This window comes from Daphnia pulicaria, chromosome 3 (assembly GCF_021234035.1).
Source record: "Daphnia pulicaria isolate SC F1-1A chromosome 3, SC_F0-13Bv2, whole genome shotgun sequence".
NCBI lineage: Eukaryota > Metazoa > Arthropoda > Branchiopoda > Diplostraca > Daphniidae > Daphnia > Daphnia pulicaria.
In genome coordinates, this window is record NC_060915.1 from 11,551,359 (window position 1) to 11,570,253 (window position 18,895).

At 38.0% G+C, this 18,895-nt stretch overlaps 2 protein-coding genes and 6 long non-coding RNA genes across 26 annotated transcripts in view; 3 read left to right on the top strand and 5 right to left on the bottom strand.

The window, feature by feature from the left end:
* The first annotated feature begins 595 nt into the window (after positions 1-595).
* On the top strand, positions 596-1,601 carry LOC124328790. The gene is made up of 3 exons (XR_006916472.1): positions 596-742; positions 805-925; positions 1,342-1,601. It is a non-coding gene; the product is annotated as an uncharacterized LOC124328790 (long non-coding RNA).
* LOC124328801 overlaps positions 1,353-18,895 on the bottom strand; it is a 72,025-nt gene continuing 54,482 nt past the window's right edge. Inside the window, exon 3 of the long non-coding RNA XR_006916486.1 lies at positions 1,353-1,414. This is a non-coding gene — a long non-coding RNA (uncharacterized LOC124328801). The remainder of the gene's footprint in view (positions 1,415-18,895) is intronic.
* Positions 2,735-3,888, bottom strand: LOC124328793. The gene is made up of 4 exons (XR_006916476.1): positions 3,536-3,888; positions 3,341-3,460; positions 2,969-3,118; positions 2,735-2,897 (listed from the first exon to the last, which is right to left on the bottom strand). It is a non-coding gene; the product is annotated as an uncharacterized LOC124328793 (long non-coding RNA).
* On the bottom strand, positions 5,096-9,201 carry LOC124328786. Of its 17 annotated transcripts, none has more exons than XR_006916452.1 (16): positions 8,973-9,199; positions 8,739-8,794; positions 8,523-8,566; positions 8,283-8,344; positions 8,075-8,113; positions 7,796-7,889; positions 7,582-7,624; positions 7,325-7,374; positions 7,107-7,158; positions 6,739-6,804; positions 6,546-6,592; positions 6,302-6,464; positions 6,042-6,114; positions 5,707-5,882; positions 5,481-5,540; positions 5,097-5,268 (listed from the first exon to the last, which is right to left on the bottom strand). It is a non-coding gene; the product is annotated as an uncharacterized LOC124328786 (long non-coding RNA). The 17 variants fall into 17 exon arrangements; XR_006916453.1 differs by having other exon boundaries at positions 6,302-6,359; positions 6,739-6,845; positions 8,973-9,198; XR_006916447.1 differs by having other exon boundaries at positions 6,302-6,581; positions 6,739-6,845; positions 8,973-9,200.
* Positions 9,472-10,304, top strand: LOC124328792. 2 transcript variants are annotated; one of them, XR_006916475.1, is made up of 3 exons: positions 9,472-9,666; positions 9,736-9,958; positions 10,027-10,304. It is a non-coding gene; the product is annotated as an uncharacterized LOC124328792 (long non-coding RNA). The 2 variants fall into 2 exon arrangements; XR_006916474.1 differs by having other exon boundaries at positions 9,736-9,947.
* On the bottom strand, positions 10,233-10,864 carry LOC124328799. Its single transcript, XR_006916483.1, has 2 exons — positions 10,673-10,864; positions 10,233-10,603 (listed from the first exon to the last, which is right to left on the bottom strand). It is a non-coding gene; the product is annotated as an uncharacterized LOC124328799 (long non-coding RNA).
* Positions 11,568-14,510, top strand: LOC124328721 (cell division cycle protein 16 homolog). The gene is made up of 10 exons (XM_046787542.1): positions 11,568-11,729; positions 11,825-11,977; positions 12,032-12,202; positions 12,262-12,421; positions 12,484-12,718; positions 12,781-12,860; positions 12,925-13,171; positions 13,234-13,766; positions 13,823-14,011; positions 14,076-14,510. The coding sequence occupies exons 1-10, from the start codon at positions 11,670-11,672 to the stop codon at positions 14,270-14,272; spliced, it is 2,025 nt and encodes a 674-aa protein (XP_046643498.1). The 5' UTR covers positions 11,568-11,669; the 3' UTR covers positions 14,273-14,510.
* On the bottom strand, positions 14,342-17,992 carry LOC124328734 (C-terminal-binding protein-like). Of its 2 annotated transcripts, none has more exons than XM_046787562.1 (10): positions 17,826-17,992; positions 17,504-17,700; positions 17,195-17,378; positions 16,679-16,809; positions 16,249-16,600; positions 16,052-16,176; positions 15,753-15,984; positions 15,519-15,673; positions 15,246-15,459; positions 14,342-15,176 (listed from the first exon to the last, which is right to left on the bottom strand). In XM_046787562.1, exons 3-10 carry the CDS (start codon positions 17,262-17,264, stop codon positions 15,022-15,024), a joined length of 1,434 nt encoding a protein of 477 aa, XP_046643518.1. In that variant the 5' UTR covers positions 17,265-17,378; positions 17,504-17,700; positions 17,826-17,992; the 3' UTR covers positions 14,342-15,021. The 2 variants fall into 2 exon arrangements, with proteins under 2 accessions (XP_046643518.1, XP_046643519.1); XM_046787563.1 differs by having other exon boundaries at positions 14,342-15,170; positions 17,826-17,991.

An 18,895-nucleotide genomic window follows, 5' to 3' on the forward strand; every position in this document is an offset into this window, starting at 1 on the left:
TACAGGGTCATTTTCTTCAATAAAGATCATAATTTGGCATCAACATTCACATTGTTGTTAGGAGAGCATTAAAAGGTTTTAGGGTAGGTTATATCAGTAAAGTTTTAAAACTATTTGTTAATGTTTTCCAGTCTTGTCTTTCAGTTAAAATAAATAGATTGTCTAACTATCAATTCAATTTACTGGTAAAGTGGTAATCCAGCTTATAATTCCCATTTGAACTGATAATCTGATCACGCATGCTAGAATTCTCAGTGTGATTTATACATGATTTTGTTTCTTGTAAGTTGTAACTTATAACTTGTAAGTTTCCTGATATTTAGGTCACGATTTTTCAAATCTGAGTAAGACTGAGCGCTGCTACCATGAAGTAAAGGAGTCATGCTGCCATCTAGCGGACGTTGCTGTAATGGCAATTGTGTTTTTTCGATATGGCAATGTCGCAAATCCAAGATGGCACCTGTCATTCATCGCAAGGAAGAAGTCCACGAGTTGCTAGGCATTTCTTAAAATTTGTGATGGGTTTTAGTTAGTTCGGGTTGGCGGTTGGTGATCTCGCTATTATTCTTGGTATTGATTCGATTAAATTGTCGTGCAGTGAAAGTGCCCTGAAAGCTGCCTGTGTTAAATGTAATTTTCTATCTATATATGAATTTTGATGCTTAATGAATTGGAAACATGCTGTCCACCACATCCAGAACCAGAAGCTGAGTAACATTTTACATGTGGAAAGATCCGAATGGTAAAATCACTGGTTAAACTGACTGAAATTTTGATCATGACATTTGTAATGTTTGATTGCAGGCATCTTTTAATATAAGGAGCTTCCGCCATCCAGTCTAGGACTTGCATCTAATTATGCAGGTTTCGTGGAGTTCTCATTTACCTTTGTTGCAAACATCATGAACGCATACACTATTTGAAGGTGACAATCTTATCCAGTTTAGATTTTACAATTTTAAATGTGATCAAACTTTGCATCCATTGGTTAGTTTTAACATTTTGGGATTTTGTCAAGTCAACAGCTATTTCCTTCAGTCATGTGTTCTGTTATGGATTTTTTAAAGGGAAGTTTGTTGTAAGCAAGAAAGGCAGATACCGAAAGAGGTTTTGTTTATTTGTTCCACTGTAGAGTATTCTTTAAAGTTTAAATGAATTTGTATTTAAATCTTAAATGAGTTGTCTAGTTTCATGTAAATTTGAGTTTCAATGATAGGTATAAGTTAATATTGCCATATAATATTTGGGTTGAATATTTGAAGTGATATGATGTAGCATATTGGTTTTAGTTTCCTACAGGATTTCCAATGATGATGAAGATTAATTTTATTTGGGTTATAGGTTCATGTTTATATAACAGTGGTGTTGCTGTCCAATGTGGTGTGTTTTTGCAGCCTATGGTGGTGAAAGATATCTGCATCAAGTTGCTGTTCCTGTCCAATGTGGTGTGTTGTTGCAGCTTATGGTGGAGAAAGATATCTGCTTCCAGTTGCTGTTCCTTGTACATCCAAGGTGCTGGTTTTGTGCTACGGAAGTTACATCTAGTATTGTGTTTAATTGTTATTCGTGTCTGTGCAGTTTACCTTTTATGTATTGAGAAGGAACCAAAAAAGTAATACCGGGAGGTTTATGTCAAACAAATAATAAACATGTCCGAGATTGGGGAATAAGTAGGGGTGGGATATTTGGTTATGATTTACTAAAAGAAGTGAGGTATATTTTTTAAAGAATATGCAGCACTGTTGATTGATCGGTGATAAAATCTGTTATTAACCCATATAACATTTTCCACTTACACATCCATTCCTCAAACTCCATTAACACCAACATCAAATCCCACATCCATTCCTCAAACCCTACAATCTCCAACATCCAATAGTCACAATTGTTGTATGCTTGTATTCATATATATATTAAAATAAACAAATTATTAAACATTAAAAAATTTATAAATTAAAAATCTCCAGGAACATATACAAAATGAACAATTCATTAAACAGAGCGTCCGGTTCTAGACAATTTTTATTGTGCGAGGCTTATTAGCAAGCAATCCGCCACCCAATTTGACAAAAAGTGATAGTTTGTGGTTAAAAAGATTTCTAGTTCAACAGTCGCATGTAGAAATTTGCATCTAGTCTACTGGTGCACTTTGCGATTCTTCAAGTTTGATTGTTTAGGAGATGTGTTAAACAAATTGTGAGTAGCCAATAAATTGAACTGATTCGCTTTTTCAGAATATTTTGAAGATACATTACAAGAAAATCTAAAAACAACTAAGTGATCTAAAACCAAAATTATCAGAAAAAGTGGATTAATCAAATTTTTTAGCTACTCACAATTTCTTTTAACACATCACCTAAATTAATCAAGCTTAAAGAATCGCAATTTGCACCAGGAGACTAGATGCAAATTTCTACGTGAGATTGTTGAACTAGAAATTTGTTAACCGCCTGACGCAATTTCGATGAAAACAAACTATCACTTTTTGTCAAATTGGGTGGCGGATTGTTTGCTAAAACTCGCACATGCAGTGTCGGCGTAGATCCAGGGAGATTACCTGGAAATGGAAGAGGAGAGAAGAGTGCGAGGCAAGTTTTACTGGGGAGCGATTAGTCATACTAGGCTTCCGGGTTAGACTCATGACCCTCTAAAAGTTTTCGTTGGATCATGCGCCTTCCAAGTCCCCGTTCGACCAGAGCCCTCCCCTCCTCCTGGTTTCACAGCGGGTGAGTGACCACCGGCGGGCGTTGGTTAGTGGTTAGTTAGGGAAACGGGGCCACAGAAAAGAAGGGAACCCAGATATGCACTTGTTTTATCTGACTAAACAATTTTTCAGTCTTGCTGAATTACAGCATCACCAATGGATGAAGTCCATGATAAGTAGTGAAGGAGTTACCCTGTAGGCAGAATGAACATTTATTAATTTGACAATAATTTTCGACAATATTTGAGCGACAGAAAGCAATACCTCAAATCAAGCTTAAAGAAGTAAAAATGGAGATTCAAGGAAAGCAGCCAACAGGTTACCAAACAAGGTAACCTACCTTGCTGACTGACTGACGTCAGTCCAAGAACGTTGAAGGACGTCGTGCAAATTTAGATACCTATAGTTTAAAACCTGTAAATAAAAAACAAGAAAATTAAGTCACCTTCTTTATAATTAGTTGTCAACAATGTGCTTGACATAGATGATCTAAAAGAATAATGAAACAAGTAATCAGTGTACAGTTGAAAGAGTCTTTTAAACATGTTTAGATAGATGTGAGGGCAGATCGATAATTTGAATACACATTATTAGACTGCAACAAAGAAAGTTCAGTGACATGACAAATAAACTTACACACAAAACCACCAATCAGTTATCCAAGGTTCTCTAGAAGATTGAATGAAAGATTGGTCCATTCTAGGGATAAAACGATCTAGCAAGTCCAATAGAATCAGCCAATATTTCTGATGAATCCTAATAAAAAAAAAGAATAATATATGTTCCAGCAAAATCTGTACTAAAGCTAGTGTTGATTCTGTCACCACTCACCACCTCTGTCATTTGGATGACATATTGAGTATGATGATACCAGGATTTTTAACACAATAGTTGACAGTAAAAGGCTGCATCTTACTCCTTTCACATCTTCTCATGGAAAAATTAATGAGAAATACTGAAGTTATTAAACACATAAATAACAGAAAAGAACACATGTCAAACAAATTGAACACAAAATCTATCCAATTTACAGACGAATTCATTTATAATTTTCGAAGAAAAGAACTGTTGTAGCTGCTGAACCACTGAACTTTGGACAACGAGCTGCCGTAAGCCCGTAAGCCCATATCTGACAACATAATATTCTTTTCTTTCACGCCATCTATTCGACACGTCTAAACTCACTATCTAAAGGACCGGCCTTAGATAGTCACAAAAGTAATCAAAATGACTATTTCAGTTTGCTTAAACTGGCAAGGAGTCTTTAGAATTGTGCAGAGAACAAACCTCACTTGCTAGTTTTATGCAAATTTTTGGAAGTATACCGGAAGTAAGCGATAACGCCTCAACCATTGAGCTTCCGACCAAATAAACCAAATATTCGTGATCTACGTGAAATTTGGTTCGATGAAGTGTATTTTAAACGAAATCGAGAATTTGGTCAAAATCGAGAATTTTCCTGATCAGGGATAATTCTCGAAACCGGAAGTACGCGTACGTACAAAAAAAACATGAACTTTACCACAAATTTTGACGCATATTACTTTATTTACTTTTATTTTACACGACGCTTATTTACCACAAATCACGAATATGTGGTTATTTTATGAGTCAGATGAATATCAATATTTACTGAACTACTGACAGAAATGAGAAAATCGGAAGTAGAAAAAAAACATCCATTATAAAAAATCTAATAAGTGAGCTTTGCTCTTGCTCAAACTTCAAACGTTTAAAAGTAAATATGAAAACAATTGTTCGCTGAAGTTCGGTGACACTTTGAAATGTAATGTACAATGAATTGAAAGAACTAACAAACAAAGTTAACAAATAACTTTGATACTCACGTAACATTTGCCCTGCCAAATTTCACCATGAAGCCATCACGCAGCATCACAACAGACGAAATCCCCAAGATAATAACTTCTACAATGAGGAGAAGGCGTGATATTCGTTCATGTGCCTTTTCTATGGCATCTGTGTAAGTAACCCGGGCAACAGCGCTTGGACAGTGGATTTCTAAAAGGAAAAACACCCAGTTCGTAAGGTAAACCTCCCAGTTATTCAGAATGTGTTTCTATTCATTGTGGCACAATAAAACAGGCAACAATAAATAAATGTCAAGTCAATCACAAATGATGGTAAAGAGGAAAAATCCTTTCCACACTAACTTGTCTCACAACAACAGCATGTTCCTAGGTCACTCATTCTTCACTCTTGAACTCTATTAGCCAAGGGAGGTGTCATTTCCATTTGCCTAAAGGTATTATTGAAGAGCGACCATTACGAACGGTCACTGACATTCACAATCGACTTTGCAACAGACCATATGTTTTTAAACAGTCATAGTACAATTTAGTACATATCAGAGCGAGTTTATAAAAATCACAGACACGTCCTTTAGAAATTCCATGAAATTTGTATTTAAGAAACAAAGTTGTGATACAAAAAATTAACTAACAAATTAAGTGAATTTCAAATTTTTATTCAACAATGAAAGGATATCCAAGAATGAGCTAGAAACCGATTCAGACAAGTTCCACGAAAGAATAGCAGCCTCCGAACTGAAAGCAAGAATGCGAATACAACAATTAGCTTATTAATTTATTATTATAATATATTGCTGATTTAACCCTTAGATATCCCACCAAGCAATTGGGTAGAAGACCTTACACGGAATAGCATTTACTGTTCCCACCGTATACCAAAGAATAGCCAGTTAGGGACTTAATCAATCGGCTTAATTAGTGGGGTATGCCAACAAACTTAAACCAACCTGAATGCATGTCGCGCTATAAGGTAGTGCTAGATGAAGCTGCGAAGCATTGACCTGAAACTAAACAAATCTTTGAACCATTACCTAAGCCTCACTCCTTGACTTCATTAGTTTATTCAAAAAATTCAGCTGTAAAGATATCTTCAATGATGAACTCAGAAGAGATGTCAGAAAGTTTTACAATCCATCATGCTAACTTCCAAATGCACAAAAATCTGATAATTACCTGTACGTTGACTTTCCACTATAACACGGCATCTCAGGACGACAGATTAAGGATTGAGCGAATTTCAGAAGATGAATACTTGAATTACTGTGACGGCCTGTTTCTCGCCTGTAAAAGGAAGACTATATCGTTTGCAATTGTACAGTAATATTTCAGTCCTTAAGATGCGCGGCCGCCTGAAATAAAAATATAAAACTCGTTAAAACGAGTTACACAAAATTTCTCGTATTTCGACAAGTGTAGTTTCCTCAGTCTCAATAAATCAGTTTCTACCACCATTGCGTATGTCTGGAAATATGATATCGTCATGGGTAAATTGACGAATAAATTCGTACCAGGATATTTGCAGCATCAATACCCTAGGTAAAGGCAATACTGAAGTCCAGCAGGCTGTTGTCCAAAAACAATCTATTACCCAAATAGAAACAGTAAAATATTTTGCAGAAGACAGCTAAGCTAGATTTTCCAATATACACATATCAGTAGTCACCAAAATAGTTTATATCACAAATGATCATTGGCCTGGACACAGAAATCTTATGTCATCACTTAAAATTAACACACAGAGCCTTGCTAGAATGAGCATATAACATACCTTCACATAATACAGAAATCTCACCGGAAACCCCAAATCAACCTCATCTTATTGGAACCTATAAGAATGTTTCAAAGCACATGGATTAATGGAAATCAAGACTTCATTCAATACAAAAAAAATAACTTTCCTCAGAGTCATGCATGTCTAATATTTTGATTGACTTCAGAAAGCAACATGGTGCGAATCAGAAAAAATGATCATCACCGGAAATAAGTTCATTTAAAGTAGTTTACTTGGTTACCTTAACTGTGAAATCCGTCAGAAGACCTGCACACACCTCGGAAAAACCTGAAATTAAAATAACAATGAACAATGGATGTTTAATCATATTGATTTTAACTAATTCAGATGTAAAACGATTTGTCCTCAAATCAATCAGAACAGGTCTGTTAATCGTCACAATAATCTGTAGAAAGATGGTAACATTTCATCACCTTTGTACCTTTGTTGTACATTTCCTAAAATCCTTCAGTCTCATCTTACAATTCTAGGATAACCATCTCGATGAAAAATATTCACTGGTTAAGACCAATAGGGAATTCTGTGAGATACAAGACGAGCATTTCAAGCATTTCAACTTAATTTTAATACTAACTTAATACTTCCTCAGTTCGTCCATGCACGAAACGATCAAAACAATAAATTGGAAATAATAATTATTGTGAATTCAGAACCCAATGCTCTAGTGCTAAACTTTCGTCACACTATTCCCTAAACTGACGATACTTAATACTAACATAAAAATCCACGTTCGGCAACAAGACGAAACAAATGCAGCAACCAAAAAACCTGTGCACATTACCTGAGAAGATCCGCCTTGACAAAGCTAGCTGCAACGCGCACCGCATAGCAACCTGTCGAAAAATTTTACCACGTTAAAAAGTATCAGATAAAAGAAAAGTTGAAACTTGATACAATGCTCCATCAGCAAAAATAAGTTGTCATCCAAATACATTCAGACCCGAAAGATGAAAAATCATATGGGACGTTAAGTGGAAAAACTAGGAAGTTAACAGTTACCTGCCCTTCACTAATAATCCGGCAGCACGGCATCATACGGTACAGTAACGCTAAATAGAAAGTAAAAAAATTAAACTTAAATATCCATTTACGCCCAGTGTCGTCTCCGTTTAAGGCACAACCTGAAGATCAACACAATCTCAGTTGCTTCCTACGTGACTATAATATCCCCGTTCGAAATTTAGGCACCTTCCTCCCCATCGATTGAGGAGGAGGCGTGGCGATCGGATAATTTTTGACACATGTCTTGTAATTACCTGAAAAATGTCTACATTGTAAAATCGAGCTGCGCACTAACATCTGACAATAGACAAATGAAAGAGACAATAAAATACAAAGTTAGATAGAAATAATCCTTAGAATTCCAAAGCAATGAGTTTAGTATCCTGCTTGGCATCAAAACCGTGCGGTTTATCAGGCATATGCTTAAAAACACCATAGCCCAATTATTTTCCTTAGCCAACTCAGTACCTGAAAGACGACCGATCACATCAACTGCAAAGCCACCACAAGGTCACATATACCTCCACAGAATGAAATCCAGGAAATCAAGCCGCGCAAACACCTGAACTACAAGAGGATAATTTAAGTAAACTCCTAACCAAGTCCTACTACGCAGTAAAGTCGTTCTTTCAGTGAGGGCAAGAGATTTCATGATTTTGTTGCAGAGCCATCGCGTATAACGGATGCATCGTACTTAGCTATCATCAATTAAAGAAAAAATGATTTAGAAAAAGATTGTACTATTACCTGCCATCCAACATCCCAGCACCAACAAAAAAGACAATCCTGCAAAAATAAAACAAGACTACATTAATACCTTAAACTCAACCAGAGGGAAAATAGACTATAAAAATTGTTCATTGAGAAAAAACCAATCAACACTGTCCTTCAGACTGGGGCGGTATAATAAAATAATCATTCGCTGCAAACCACCACAACGAGACACTAAATTTACCTGTGGGACACGTCGCTGACTAGGAAACGAAAAACGATAGACTCCGCCACACATCGGAAGCCCTGTAACCAAAACATAAGTTTAGAAAAAAAAACACAAGAGCATGACTACTTTAAACCTATAACATTCTAAGAATTTTACAGTTACCATTGTTAAGATGTCACCAACATTTTGTATGACAGGGATAATAAACCATTACATAGTACAAGAAAACGAGTCAGAATTGAAAATAATACACACCTCTACATTTTCCTTTCAAAGCATGAGGCAGGTAGATGCACTACCTATGAGAACAGACATGTGTAAGAACTGGGGTAGACAAAACAATATTTTAAAATTTAAATGCACTTCAGAGAATGTAGGTAAGGATGAATTAAGTGATATATCATTCCACCTCAGATTGGGTAAGTTGTTTCATCACTCATTTATTTCTTTACATAATGAGAGTAAAGTTACCTGAGCAAATCTCCAGAGATTGTTTCATGAAGTTACAACTCCTACAGCTGAATTACCTAATTAAAAATGCATAGATTAGCTTGGTGAAGATAAAAGATGGAAAATGAGAACAGTATTTGAAAAATCAGATGAGTTAAGTTTGGAATCAATAAATTGACCTAGTCAAATTCTTACGAACGAGACTTGAAAGATAATCATCTAACAGGACTGCAACAAGCCAGAAAAATTACTTACCACGTTTAATAGGAAAAAAAGCGATGACATAATACGAAACGATGTGAATCACATTAAAATCAAGCATACTTTAAATAACTACAGAAAACTTGAACACCCTTCAGTTAACTTAACAAAATAACAGAATGTAACATACACTAATCTCAAAAACGATTTTAACTTTCCTTGCCGAACTTACAGACCTTGTTGTCTCACTGCCAATGTTCAAGTGAATTCGAATGTGCCTGGCTGTCACTCACATCGTCGAGCATGACGTATTCCCTCTACCGGTGAGTTTCCCAAAACTGAATAATGCCATATCATTTATCATTAATCTATAAAATCATTTATCATTAATCATACGAATAAACTAATATGTTTTATTTTTAGGCTTTAGCTTCAATAAAATATTTTTCAAATTATTAAACGACAGCAGAATTTTGTCATTAAATGTTGCTCAGCTTGAGTGGGAACAAAATGGCAACGCGAACAACCGCGCGAGAAAAATAAAAACCTAAATAGACCTTTTTCACAATGCGGAAAGTCGGGATTTTACAATCCGGCAACGCCGCAATCGGCCATCTTTGTTCTAATTAATTTTTCCCCGTGTAAATTCCCATAAGGAATCGGGGTCCCTTTACTTTTAATTCATTTTCTACTTATTGGTGTCTTAAATCCAATATATTTCTCGTGGATCTTGTTCCCCGAATAACTGGTAACATTTTCATGTATGGTAAGTATTACTTGTGGCTTATATTAATTATGTAATTTGAACTTTCATTAGGTTGTTTTGATTCTGGAATGTCAAAACAGACATGTTGTATGTTTGTGTGTCTGAACTCTGAATAGGTCAGCCAAGTTATGTATTTAACTAAAGATGTTGACTGGGCATCTGGCACCAACACGTAATCATGAGAATAATTCCATTGGGATGGCTACTGTTAAAAGAATTAGTCGCTCTGTAAGAAGGCAGATTGCTAGTATATGTTGAAAGATGTAAGAGGATGGTATATTATTTATATTGATTATGTCATTTCAAACATTACTTAACATATTTCATCATTTTCTCCCATAGACACCCACACGTTCCAAAAGATGCAGTAACTGATGTCATGAAAGATAACGCTGGAGATACCCAATGCAGAACACCTTTGATTAACACATCAACAAACGAGCAGCATCCATCTACCTGCAACACAGCTCTTGCATTAGAAAACCAGGCATTGGTTCTTCGAATAAAAGTATTGAAAAATGAAAAGACAATAACTAGTTGAAACAGTGTCACATCTTCAGTATCTGTATTAAAAACTTCTTTTCACCTCGTTTAATACAATGTTTCTCTAGAAAAAAGAATCGTGAGTATTCTTAAACTGATAAATAAATAACGATAATGAATCAGGTAGCCTAATCATAGTGAATGCTTCGTCAGATTAGGAAACTAAATGTTAAAGCAGTTGAATTAGTAAATTTTAAACTAGTTAACCCCAAATACTTTTGAGGGAATTGTTACCACATATTGTGGATGTCCAATAAAACTTTTGGGATGCAAAACTTACAGTAACAGATTCATAAACATTGTATCTGTTACCGCAGCCAAACGGCAAACACACAACATGTCTGTTTTGGTTTTGACATTCCAGAATCAAAACAACCTAATGAAAGTTCAAATTACATAATTAATATAAGCCACAAGTAATACTTTCCATACATGAAAATGTTACCAGTTATTCGGGGAACAAGATCCACGAGAAATATATTGGATTTAAGACACCAATAAGTAGAAAATGAATTAAAAAGAAAGGGACCCCGATTCCTTATGGGAATTTACACGGGGAAAAATTAATTAGAACAAAGATGGCCGATTGCGGCGTTGCCGGATTGTAAAATCCCGACTTTCCGCATTGTGAAAAAGGTCTATAAGAAATAGGGGAATCAACGAATCAAGTTATTTTTGCTTTTCATTGAATCTCTTAAGAGTAATCTGGAAAACGCAAGTAAAGTAGCTTCAAAGTTGAATAAAAAAAGGCAATAACTGATGCAACTATTTACAAGTGCAATACAAACAAAAGTTTTGAAAAGAACTGTTGAATAACTCTCTTGTCTTAACTGGCGTTACAACTTACAAACCTGAGACAAGTTGAACAGAACCAAAATAATAAACCACAACACCTTCTGATACCAGATTTTTATACTGACTCATTAAGTGAATTTTTACATTTATTACGACAGTGTCAATAAATCAATCGGTGGCATAAGTTTCAGCTTTTGAAAATGATACTTTAATCTTGTATGTTAAATTTTCGAGGCCATGAGAATTACACAAGTCTATTTTTTGTGTGTAATGTAATGTAACCGAATGTCGACGATCGGCGTATTCAGTGCCGCTCACTTTGTTATTCTCAGAGTTATTCTCTCCAAGTCTAACGTGTTTGTCGCCAATAAAAAGAGAATTGGAGATGAATTCTTTCGTTTTAAATAATTTCTTTACCATTTGTCATGATGAGTGACAAATAAATAAATAAATAACAAGTCAAATTTGAATTTAAAATAGATATATTGATATAATTTACGGCATGCATTATGTCCGTTACTCACATAAATTTGGCAACTTTGTTGATTCAAATATCATGTGCAGCCGATTGAATGAAGTTGTTTAAGTCCAATTTTTGTTATTGCTTTTTTCTTAAATAGTTATCGAAATTTGTGTCATCTTGAAGAATGAAGATCGAAGAAATGCTTGAGAAATTCCGGTCACAAACGGCTACCTCTATTGATGCTGTACGTACTTACAGTATTCTAATCACTGTTTGTCCCAAAATTCTGACAAGTAGATATCTTTTTCTGTCTCACCTTCTTTTCCCCATGTCATGCAGCTAAGATTCCAGACAGCTCTGTACTGGGCTGAAAAAGCAGCCACTGCATCTGATGGATCATTCCAGGATGTTTATATGCTGGGGAAATGCATGTATTTTTGCAAGCAATATCATCGGGCTTCTCAACTCATTACACAAGCACATTTGCATGAAGTATTTTATTTTTTACCATCATTACACATTACATTGATACAAAATTTATGTTAGAAACATCTCATCTGCAAACATCTTGCTGCTCAATCTTTGTATGAAGCACAAATGTATTCTGAAGCTCTGCAGTTACTGAAAAATGATCACATATGGAATGACACAGCTGTGCTAACACAAAAGAATCAAGAGATGGATTCCACTTTCCCTTCAGCAACTCAGCAGCAAAGTGTTGGTTTCTGACACAGTTTTTCTTTGTTTATTCATTTCCTGACTATACAATTATTTAGGTTCATAGTTCAATGTATCTACTTCGAGGAAAGGTCCATGAAGCAATGGACAACCGAATTCCAGCCATTGAAGACTACAAAATGGCACTGAAACTTGATGTTTACTGCAATGAAGCCTTTGAGATGTTGGTTCGTCACGAAATGCTCACTCCAGAAGAAGGTGTCGAACTTTTTTTTTTTTTTAGTTTTAAGACTCTAACCAATTTTTTCCTATTTCAATAGAAAATGATTTGCTAGAACATCTTCCCTTTGATGAACAATGCACTAGCTACGATGATGAAGCGACATTGTTGAGAGCTCTTTACACTGATCAAGTCAGAAAATATTGCAAACCCGAAGAAAGGGCTCCTTCAAGCGAGTTGGCTCCTTTGCGCAAAAATCTGTCGATTCGGGTCAATCACGCTCAGAGGATGCTCAATGGGTGTGATTATCGTGGATGTTACAACATGCTCCAAGAGTAAGTCGAATTATCATTCCATATTAATGTAGTTAGTTTTTAATATACAGAGTTTGACGCAGGATTATGAAAGCAGATCAAAATCACCAAGCGTGTCTACCTATATACGTCACCTGTCTAGTGGCACTGAAAAATTCACAAAGTATTATTCATTCAAGAACATTCCCATAGATGCAGCCATTAATGATCTCTTGATTTGTTTATAGGTTTGTTCACATTGTCACACCGGTTAGTCGATTCTGAGCCCGATAATGCCACGTCGTGGTTCGCTGTGGGTTGCTACTACTACGTCATTGGTCGGTACGAAGAATCTCGTAAATACCTTCATAAAGCAACAACGCTGGATCGGAATCTCGGAGCTGCATGGCTGATGCGTGGACATGCTTTTGCTGCCGAGAACGAACACGATCAAGCAATGGCTGCCTATTTCAAAGCTTCACAGTTGATGCGCGGGTAATATCCTCTTCTGTTCATTAAACTTGGTCGAAAGTATGCTAATTCTTATTTATTTTTAGTTCGCATCTTCCGATGTTGTATGTCGGCCTAGAGCACGGATTGATGAGCAACGTACGGCTAGCCAATAGTTTCTTTAATCAAGCAAATTCGTTAGCACCAGACGACCCTTTTGTTCTCCACGAACTGGGTGCTGTGGCCTACCAGAACAGTGACTATCAATTGGCGGAAAAGTGTTTTTTACAAGCGGTTGATATGGTGTCTCGCCTTCGCCATACAACCTCTAATAACGATTGTAACGACTTCCCCATGGACGACACTTGGGAGCCCTTGTTGAACAATTTAGGCCATGTCTCTCGCAAGTTGAAGAAATACGACCAAGCCATTGATTTCCACCAAAAAGCATTACTCGTTAGTCCTATGCGAGCAAGCACATTCGCAGCTCTGGGCTACGTTTATGCTTTGACACTCAAGTACGATCAGGCGATTGAATATTTCCAGAAAGCCCTAGCCCTTAAAAGAGATGATACTTTTTCCACAACGATGCTGAATTCCGTGCTGGATGCATATCTCAACGAAGCACCAGCTTTTCTCGGTAAGACCGATAATCAATGTTTTGGATTGTATTTTTAAACCTGTTGAATTCAATAGGAGCTCCGAAAGATATCCCACCGCCCATCACCAACTTGGCTGACACATCAAACAGTCATTTAATGGTCACTCCTGGTGTTAGCAAGCGACACATGGCTTCGGCATCCGCCATGGAAGTGAGCAACATGTCGATGCCAGACATTAGCGAAGAGGATGTGATTCAGATGGATACCCCTGGTTATTATTTAGGTACAATTTTCACATTTGAAAGTGGTTGTTTTAATTTTCTAATATTAATTTATGTTTGAAATAGATGCTAGGGCAGATGACTCAGCAATGAGTGGAATTGGTCCGTTACGAACACCTTCAGATGCCTTGGTCACTCCAGTGGCAACTAGTGGTTCCACTGGTTACGGATTTCGACCTGGTGAGCTTGGAAATCGTGGGCACAATCGGCAAGCTACAGAAACTATTGAAGAAGATACGCCAGACATTATTCAAAGGCGTTAAATTAATTACGATTATTACGAAATAATAAATAAATAAACACGATGATAATGGCAATATTTTCAACTGAAGTAAGAGGTAATCCATGTACAAATGGTTCATGTATTTTTTCGTTTCTTTGTAATCCGTGTAAATCCTGATTGAGGAGTATAATAGCCAGACGGACGCGCAGTACCCATATTTTTAACCTAGGACATCCGCGTGGTCACATCAACACGGGAGGGGGGATGGGAGAAAGAAAGGATGGCAAAAAAGAAAACATGATGCGAACGGGATGGGGAAACGTGTTAAATTGTACACAGTTAAAGATACGATGTTGTCTGTGTTTGGAGGACGATCAGCAAAAGGACTTGAAGGAAAAAAATTAACACAGTGGTCGATACACTTAAAATGGCCGTGATGTGGTGACCATCGTCACTTTTATCGAGAGGCTACATGATGGAGTGCGGCGAGGAAAAAAACAAACAAACAGTTGCACTAAGTATCCCAATGGAAGAAATTCTGTCAATGGCGTAGACGAAAGGTGGCGGGAGATTCGTCATCGTCTATTTAACACAAGTGGCTGATGTGTTGCCCCCCGGAACGACGATGACCAATTCTCCACTGACACACATTGTTTTAAACTTTTTCTGTTTTTGGATTAATGACGGCCACGATATAGTAATTCACAGGCTCTCCTCAGAGTCTCTTTTTAAATTTTGTACTTGGCGTCCATTGAGTAAAAGTGGAGGGATCAAGGGAACAAGGGACCTTCACGAAGGCGGAGATTTGATCCGATCCGGATGCTGAAGAGCCGTGGCTGAATTGGCTGATGACGCTGAATCCATGCGGTGAGTGGATGCGTCGTGAGCCACACTTGGCCCCCTCTCTCGATCACGATCGTTTAAGCCACCAGGCCCACCTACATCTTGTCAAAAACAAGTGATATTAGTGGGGTTGATTCAATTGGAATCAGAAAAATGTTATCAAACTATACCCGGAGCGCCAACTAAACTGCTCATGGGTCCACCAGGACCAAGCAGACCAACCGGAGCGGAACTATGGGCCGGTTGAACAGGTACGCCTGGAAGGGCACCATAATAACCACCATTCAATCCAGCCGGAAGAGAGGGAAGACCTCCGGGTCCGCTCCCAGGAGCACCCGAAGATTCATAGGCAGATGATGCGGGTCCTGATCCGAGGAAATATTCCTAAAAGAAAAATATGAAAACAATGCCAAATTGTGAAAGGAGAGCAAGGCCGGAAATACCTTGTTGACGCAGTTACGCAAAGAATCGGGGATGCGACCAACGATAGCCCGGCGGATTTCCCCTGCTGCCATTTCCCGGAGTTCGGTCGAGGCCACGTCCGAGTAGAAAGCGGCGTGTGGAGTGCAAATCAAATTGGGAACTTCTTTCAAAGGACCTTCAACAAGAGTCGAAAACAAAAAAACAGTTCACGAAATGTTGCCAAAAGAGATGCTCGTTTGATTAATTGATACTACCTTGGAACACGTTGTAGGGTTCATTTTCGTGAACATCGAGAGCGGCCGCTCGAATGCGTCCGTCTTTAAGAGCCTGAGCTAAAGCCGATTCGTCAACGAGGCCACCTCGAGCCGTGTTGACTAAAAAGGCGCCTGGTCTCATCTGTTTGATGGTGTATTCATTGATCAAATGGTGGTTGTGCTCATTCAGGGTGCAATGGAGAGACACACAATCTGATTGGAAAAGCAAATCCTATGGGATCAAAAAACAAAGATTTCAAAATCAATTCTATCAAAGACTTTTAAAACAAATTGTATACCTGTAGGGTGTAGACCCGGGTCAGTCCCAAAGAGCGTTCGATACCGTCAGGAAGATAAGGGTCATAAAAGATGACGTTGAAACCAAAGGCTTTAGCCCGCAAGGCTACAGCTGATCCGATCCGACCTGGAACAAAGAAAATTAATTAAAAAAAATGGGCGAATTTAAAATAAAAAAAGGCTCCAAAATTTGTTTTACCTAATCCGACGATGCCGAGTGTATCGCCTCTGATTCTGGCGCATCCTTGAGCAGCTTCGCGCACCTGTTCGGGTCCAGTAAATTTCTTGCCTTCACGAACCATATTAGCTAGCCAGTAGGTACGTCGATAGAGATTCAGGATCAAACATAGCGTTGAATCGGCCACTTCTTCCACACCATAACCGGGCACGTTACAAACAGCAATTCCCAATTCGCCGGCAGCTTTAACATCGATATTATCAACACCACTGCCAATACGAACAATTATTCGTAGCGCCTTGAACTTCTCCAGATCTTCTTTGGTCAACGTGATGGTGTGCCACATAAGAGCTCCAACAGCTTCATTCAAAACCTGTTTGCGCATTATTCAATCGAACAGGTCGTCACGTCTGCTGTAATCATTAAAAAAAACCTGTTGACGTGTATATACCTTTTCATGGATTTCGGAAGTACTTTGGGCGTCACAAAAGGCCACTGTAGCAACATCTTTGAGTATTGGCATCTCGATGGAACAATCCCGGCCATCCAGTAGCGCCACCAACGGCCGGCTATGAAGGGGTCCTATGGTCGAAGATAATAATAGATTACAATATTGATACATGCTATGACAAAAAAGATAAATGACAAACACACACAAGATTCATTGAGGAATTAACATCATCACCACCACCACCCTATCTTCCTTTCCCACCCACCCCCCTTAGAAAACTGTCGGTTGAATGCATCACTATGGCTGCCGGTACAACCTGTTTCATGATAACGGATTTCACGTCTCGCCTTTCACGACACCAAAGTTCCTGTGCATCTCATTTATCCTTTTTTATTTTATTTCCAAGATTCTGGATGACAGACTATACGGTAGTGGTGTTGTGCAGACCGGAAAAGCGTGACAAAAGGTTTTTTTCTTTTTTTGAAATAAAAAGTTTTAAAAATTTTTGTTTTTTACCGTTAAGTGGTCCTGTCCTGACGGCACCATCCAGCCGCTGCCGTTTGGGCATCAGCTTGCGCTTGTCCATGTCGACAGGAGCAGCAGCAGCAGCACCTACCCCGAAAGACGAGCCGGCCAGACGCAGCGAAATTTTTCAAAATTTGTTTATTCGTCTAAAAGTTCAAATCCCGCCTCGACAAACCTGTGAATGTCAAGAAAATAAATTCAATCAACCTGTTTTATGCCATGTCCAAACTAGTCAAACTTTCACTGGTTGCTAATAAAAACCCTCTAAATAGATATAAATAAATTCAAAGAATCAATTACACTTGAATGTCTTTAATGGCTGAAACACCACGCGGAAGAAGAACAAGACGCACACAACGTTTTATAGATGAGTGAGACACACAACACACTGTACACAGAGAGAGATAATCGAAGAATGGCTGTCGGCGTGGAGTTCTCTCGCTACAACACTGCAAAGCACTGAGCGCGTACTCAAGGCATTGAGCAGAGGGTTTGGTCTGTGTGTGCCGGCGGGATAGGGGAAACAAAAAGGAGGGAGTTTTATTCGAGGCGGTTTTCTTTTTGTTTGGCAAACGGGCGCCAAGACACACCACCAGCGAAATGGCTACTTTTATTTTCTTACCTGACTCTCGTGTTGTACTGCTTCTGGGAAGATGTGGATGAAAAATCCTTGGCAAACTTTACAAGAGCAATATTCAAGCTTACACAACGCGCCACAGTCTTCTATGACCGACTCAAATCGACAGACCGCCACCTCAGAAAAAGTGGGAGGGTGGGAGGCAGACGCTCTCTGAGTGAAAAGAGTCAAAGAAAAATATATAGTGAATCCCCAATAGGAAAAATGAGTTTGTTCACACACTCGGCAGAGTGCGCGCAAAGAGTTTTTTCAGGAGGTGGGGGGTGAAAAGAAGGAGGAGGAGGTTGGCTAAAGGCAGGACACGTGTGCTGTGATCACAAAAGAAAAGCCTTGGGCTATATCGAATGCGCACGAAACACGGGAAAATTTTGGAGCGGGTAAATATTTTTGCTGGATTTTGTTGTCCGAAGCCAACTTTAAAAATCCCTACCGTGTAATCTAGCGTTTTCTGGAATAGTTTTATTATTTTTTTCCCAAAAAAGTTTGGATTTCTAAATAAAGTTTCTTGGTCGTATCACACAATGTACAGCGAATTATTATTTAATGAAGAGGAAAAAAAGCTAAAGGAAGAAAAATGAGAAAAAGGTGTTAAAAGAAGAAATATCTGATAAGAATAAGGAATGAAAAAAGTATGTGAATTTGGCTGTCCGTCGCCACCATCATCGTTTCTATTCTTCAGCTTCTGTCAGACGCGCCGGGGTAGGGGAAAACTATTGTAGAAGTTTTATTTTTTCCTGGCGAATATCCAAGGACAACCGGGACTGGACTGATGCGACGACCGCTATACGGTACACGTAAATTGGTCACAGCCACTAAATCGCCAAATCTTTGTTTCCTAGAAAACTCCCTGTTGCCTACCTTTAATTATCAAGTATTTTAGCATATCGGATAGCTTGAATGTCGTAGAATTTTAATTCGTCATTCAATCCTCAGCAATGTTTAAGGTTAATGCTCAAGACGTACTTTTGTTATTTAACATGACCAAAATGCCGTCCAAGTGCTAAGCATACGGTATGAAAATGGTCGATTTTCAACTAGCGACATCTAGGAAGAGA

Coding starts and splice junctions, on each gene's coding strand:
- LOC124328721 (XM_046787542.1), top strand. CDS start 11,670: ATGAAGATCGAAGAAATGCTTGAGAAATTCCGGTCACAAACGGCTACC. Junction 11,730..11,824: donor CGGCTACCTCTATTGATGCT/GTACGTACTTAC, acceptor CATGTCATGCAG/CTAAGATTCCAGACAGCTCT. Junction 13,767..13,822: donor CGAAGCACCAGCTTTTCTCG/GTAAGACCGATA, acceptor TGAATTCAATAG/GAGCTCCGAAAGATATCCCA.
- LOC124328734 (XM_046787562.1), bottom strand. CDS start 17,264: ATGGACAAGCGCAAGCTGATGCCCAAACGGCAGCGGCTGGATGGTGCC. Junction 16,810..17,194: donor CAGGACAGGACCACTTAACG/GTAAAAAACAAA, acceptor CTTCGACCATAG/GACCCCTTCATAGCCGGCCG. Junction 16,177..16,248: donor ACTCGGCATCGTCGGATTAG/GTAAAACAAATT, acceptor TCTTTGTTCCAG/GTCGGATCGGATCAGCTGTA.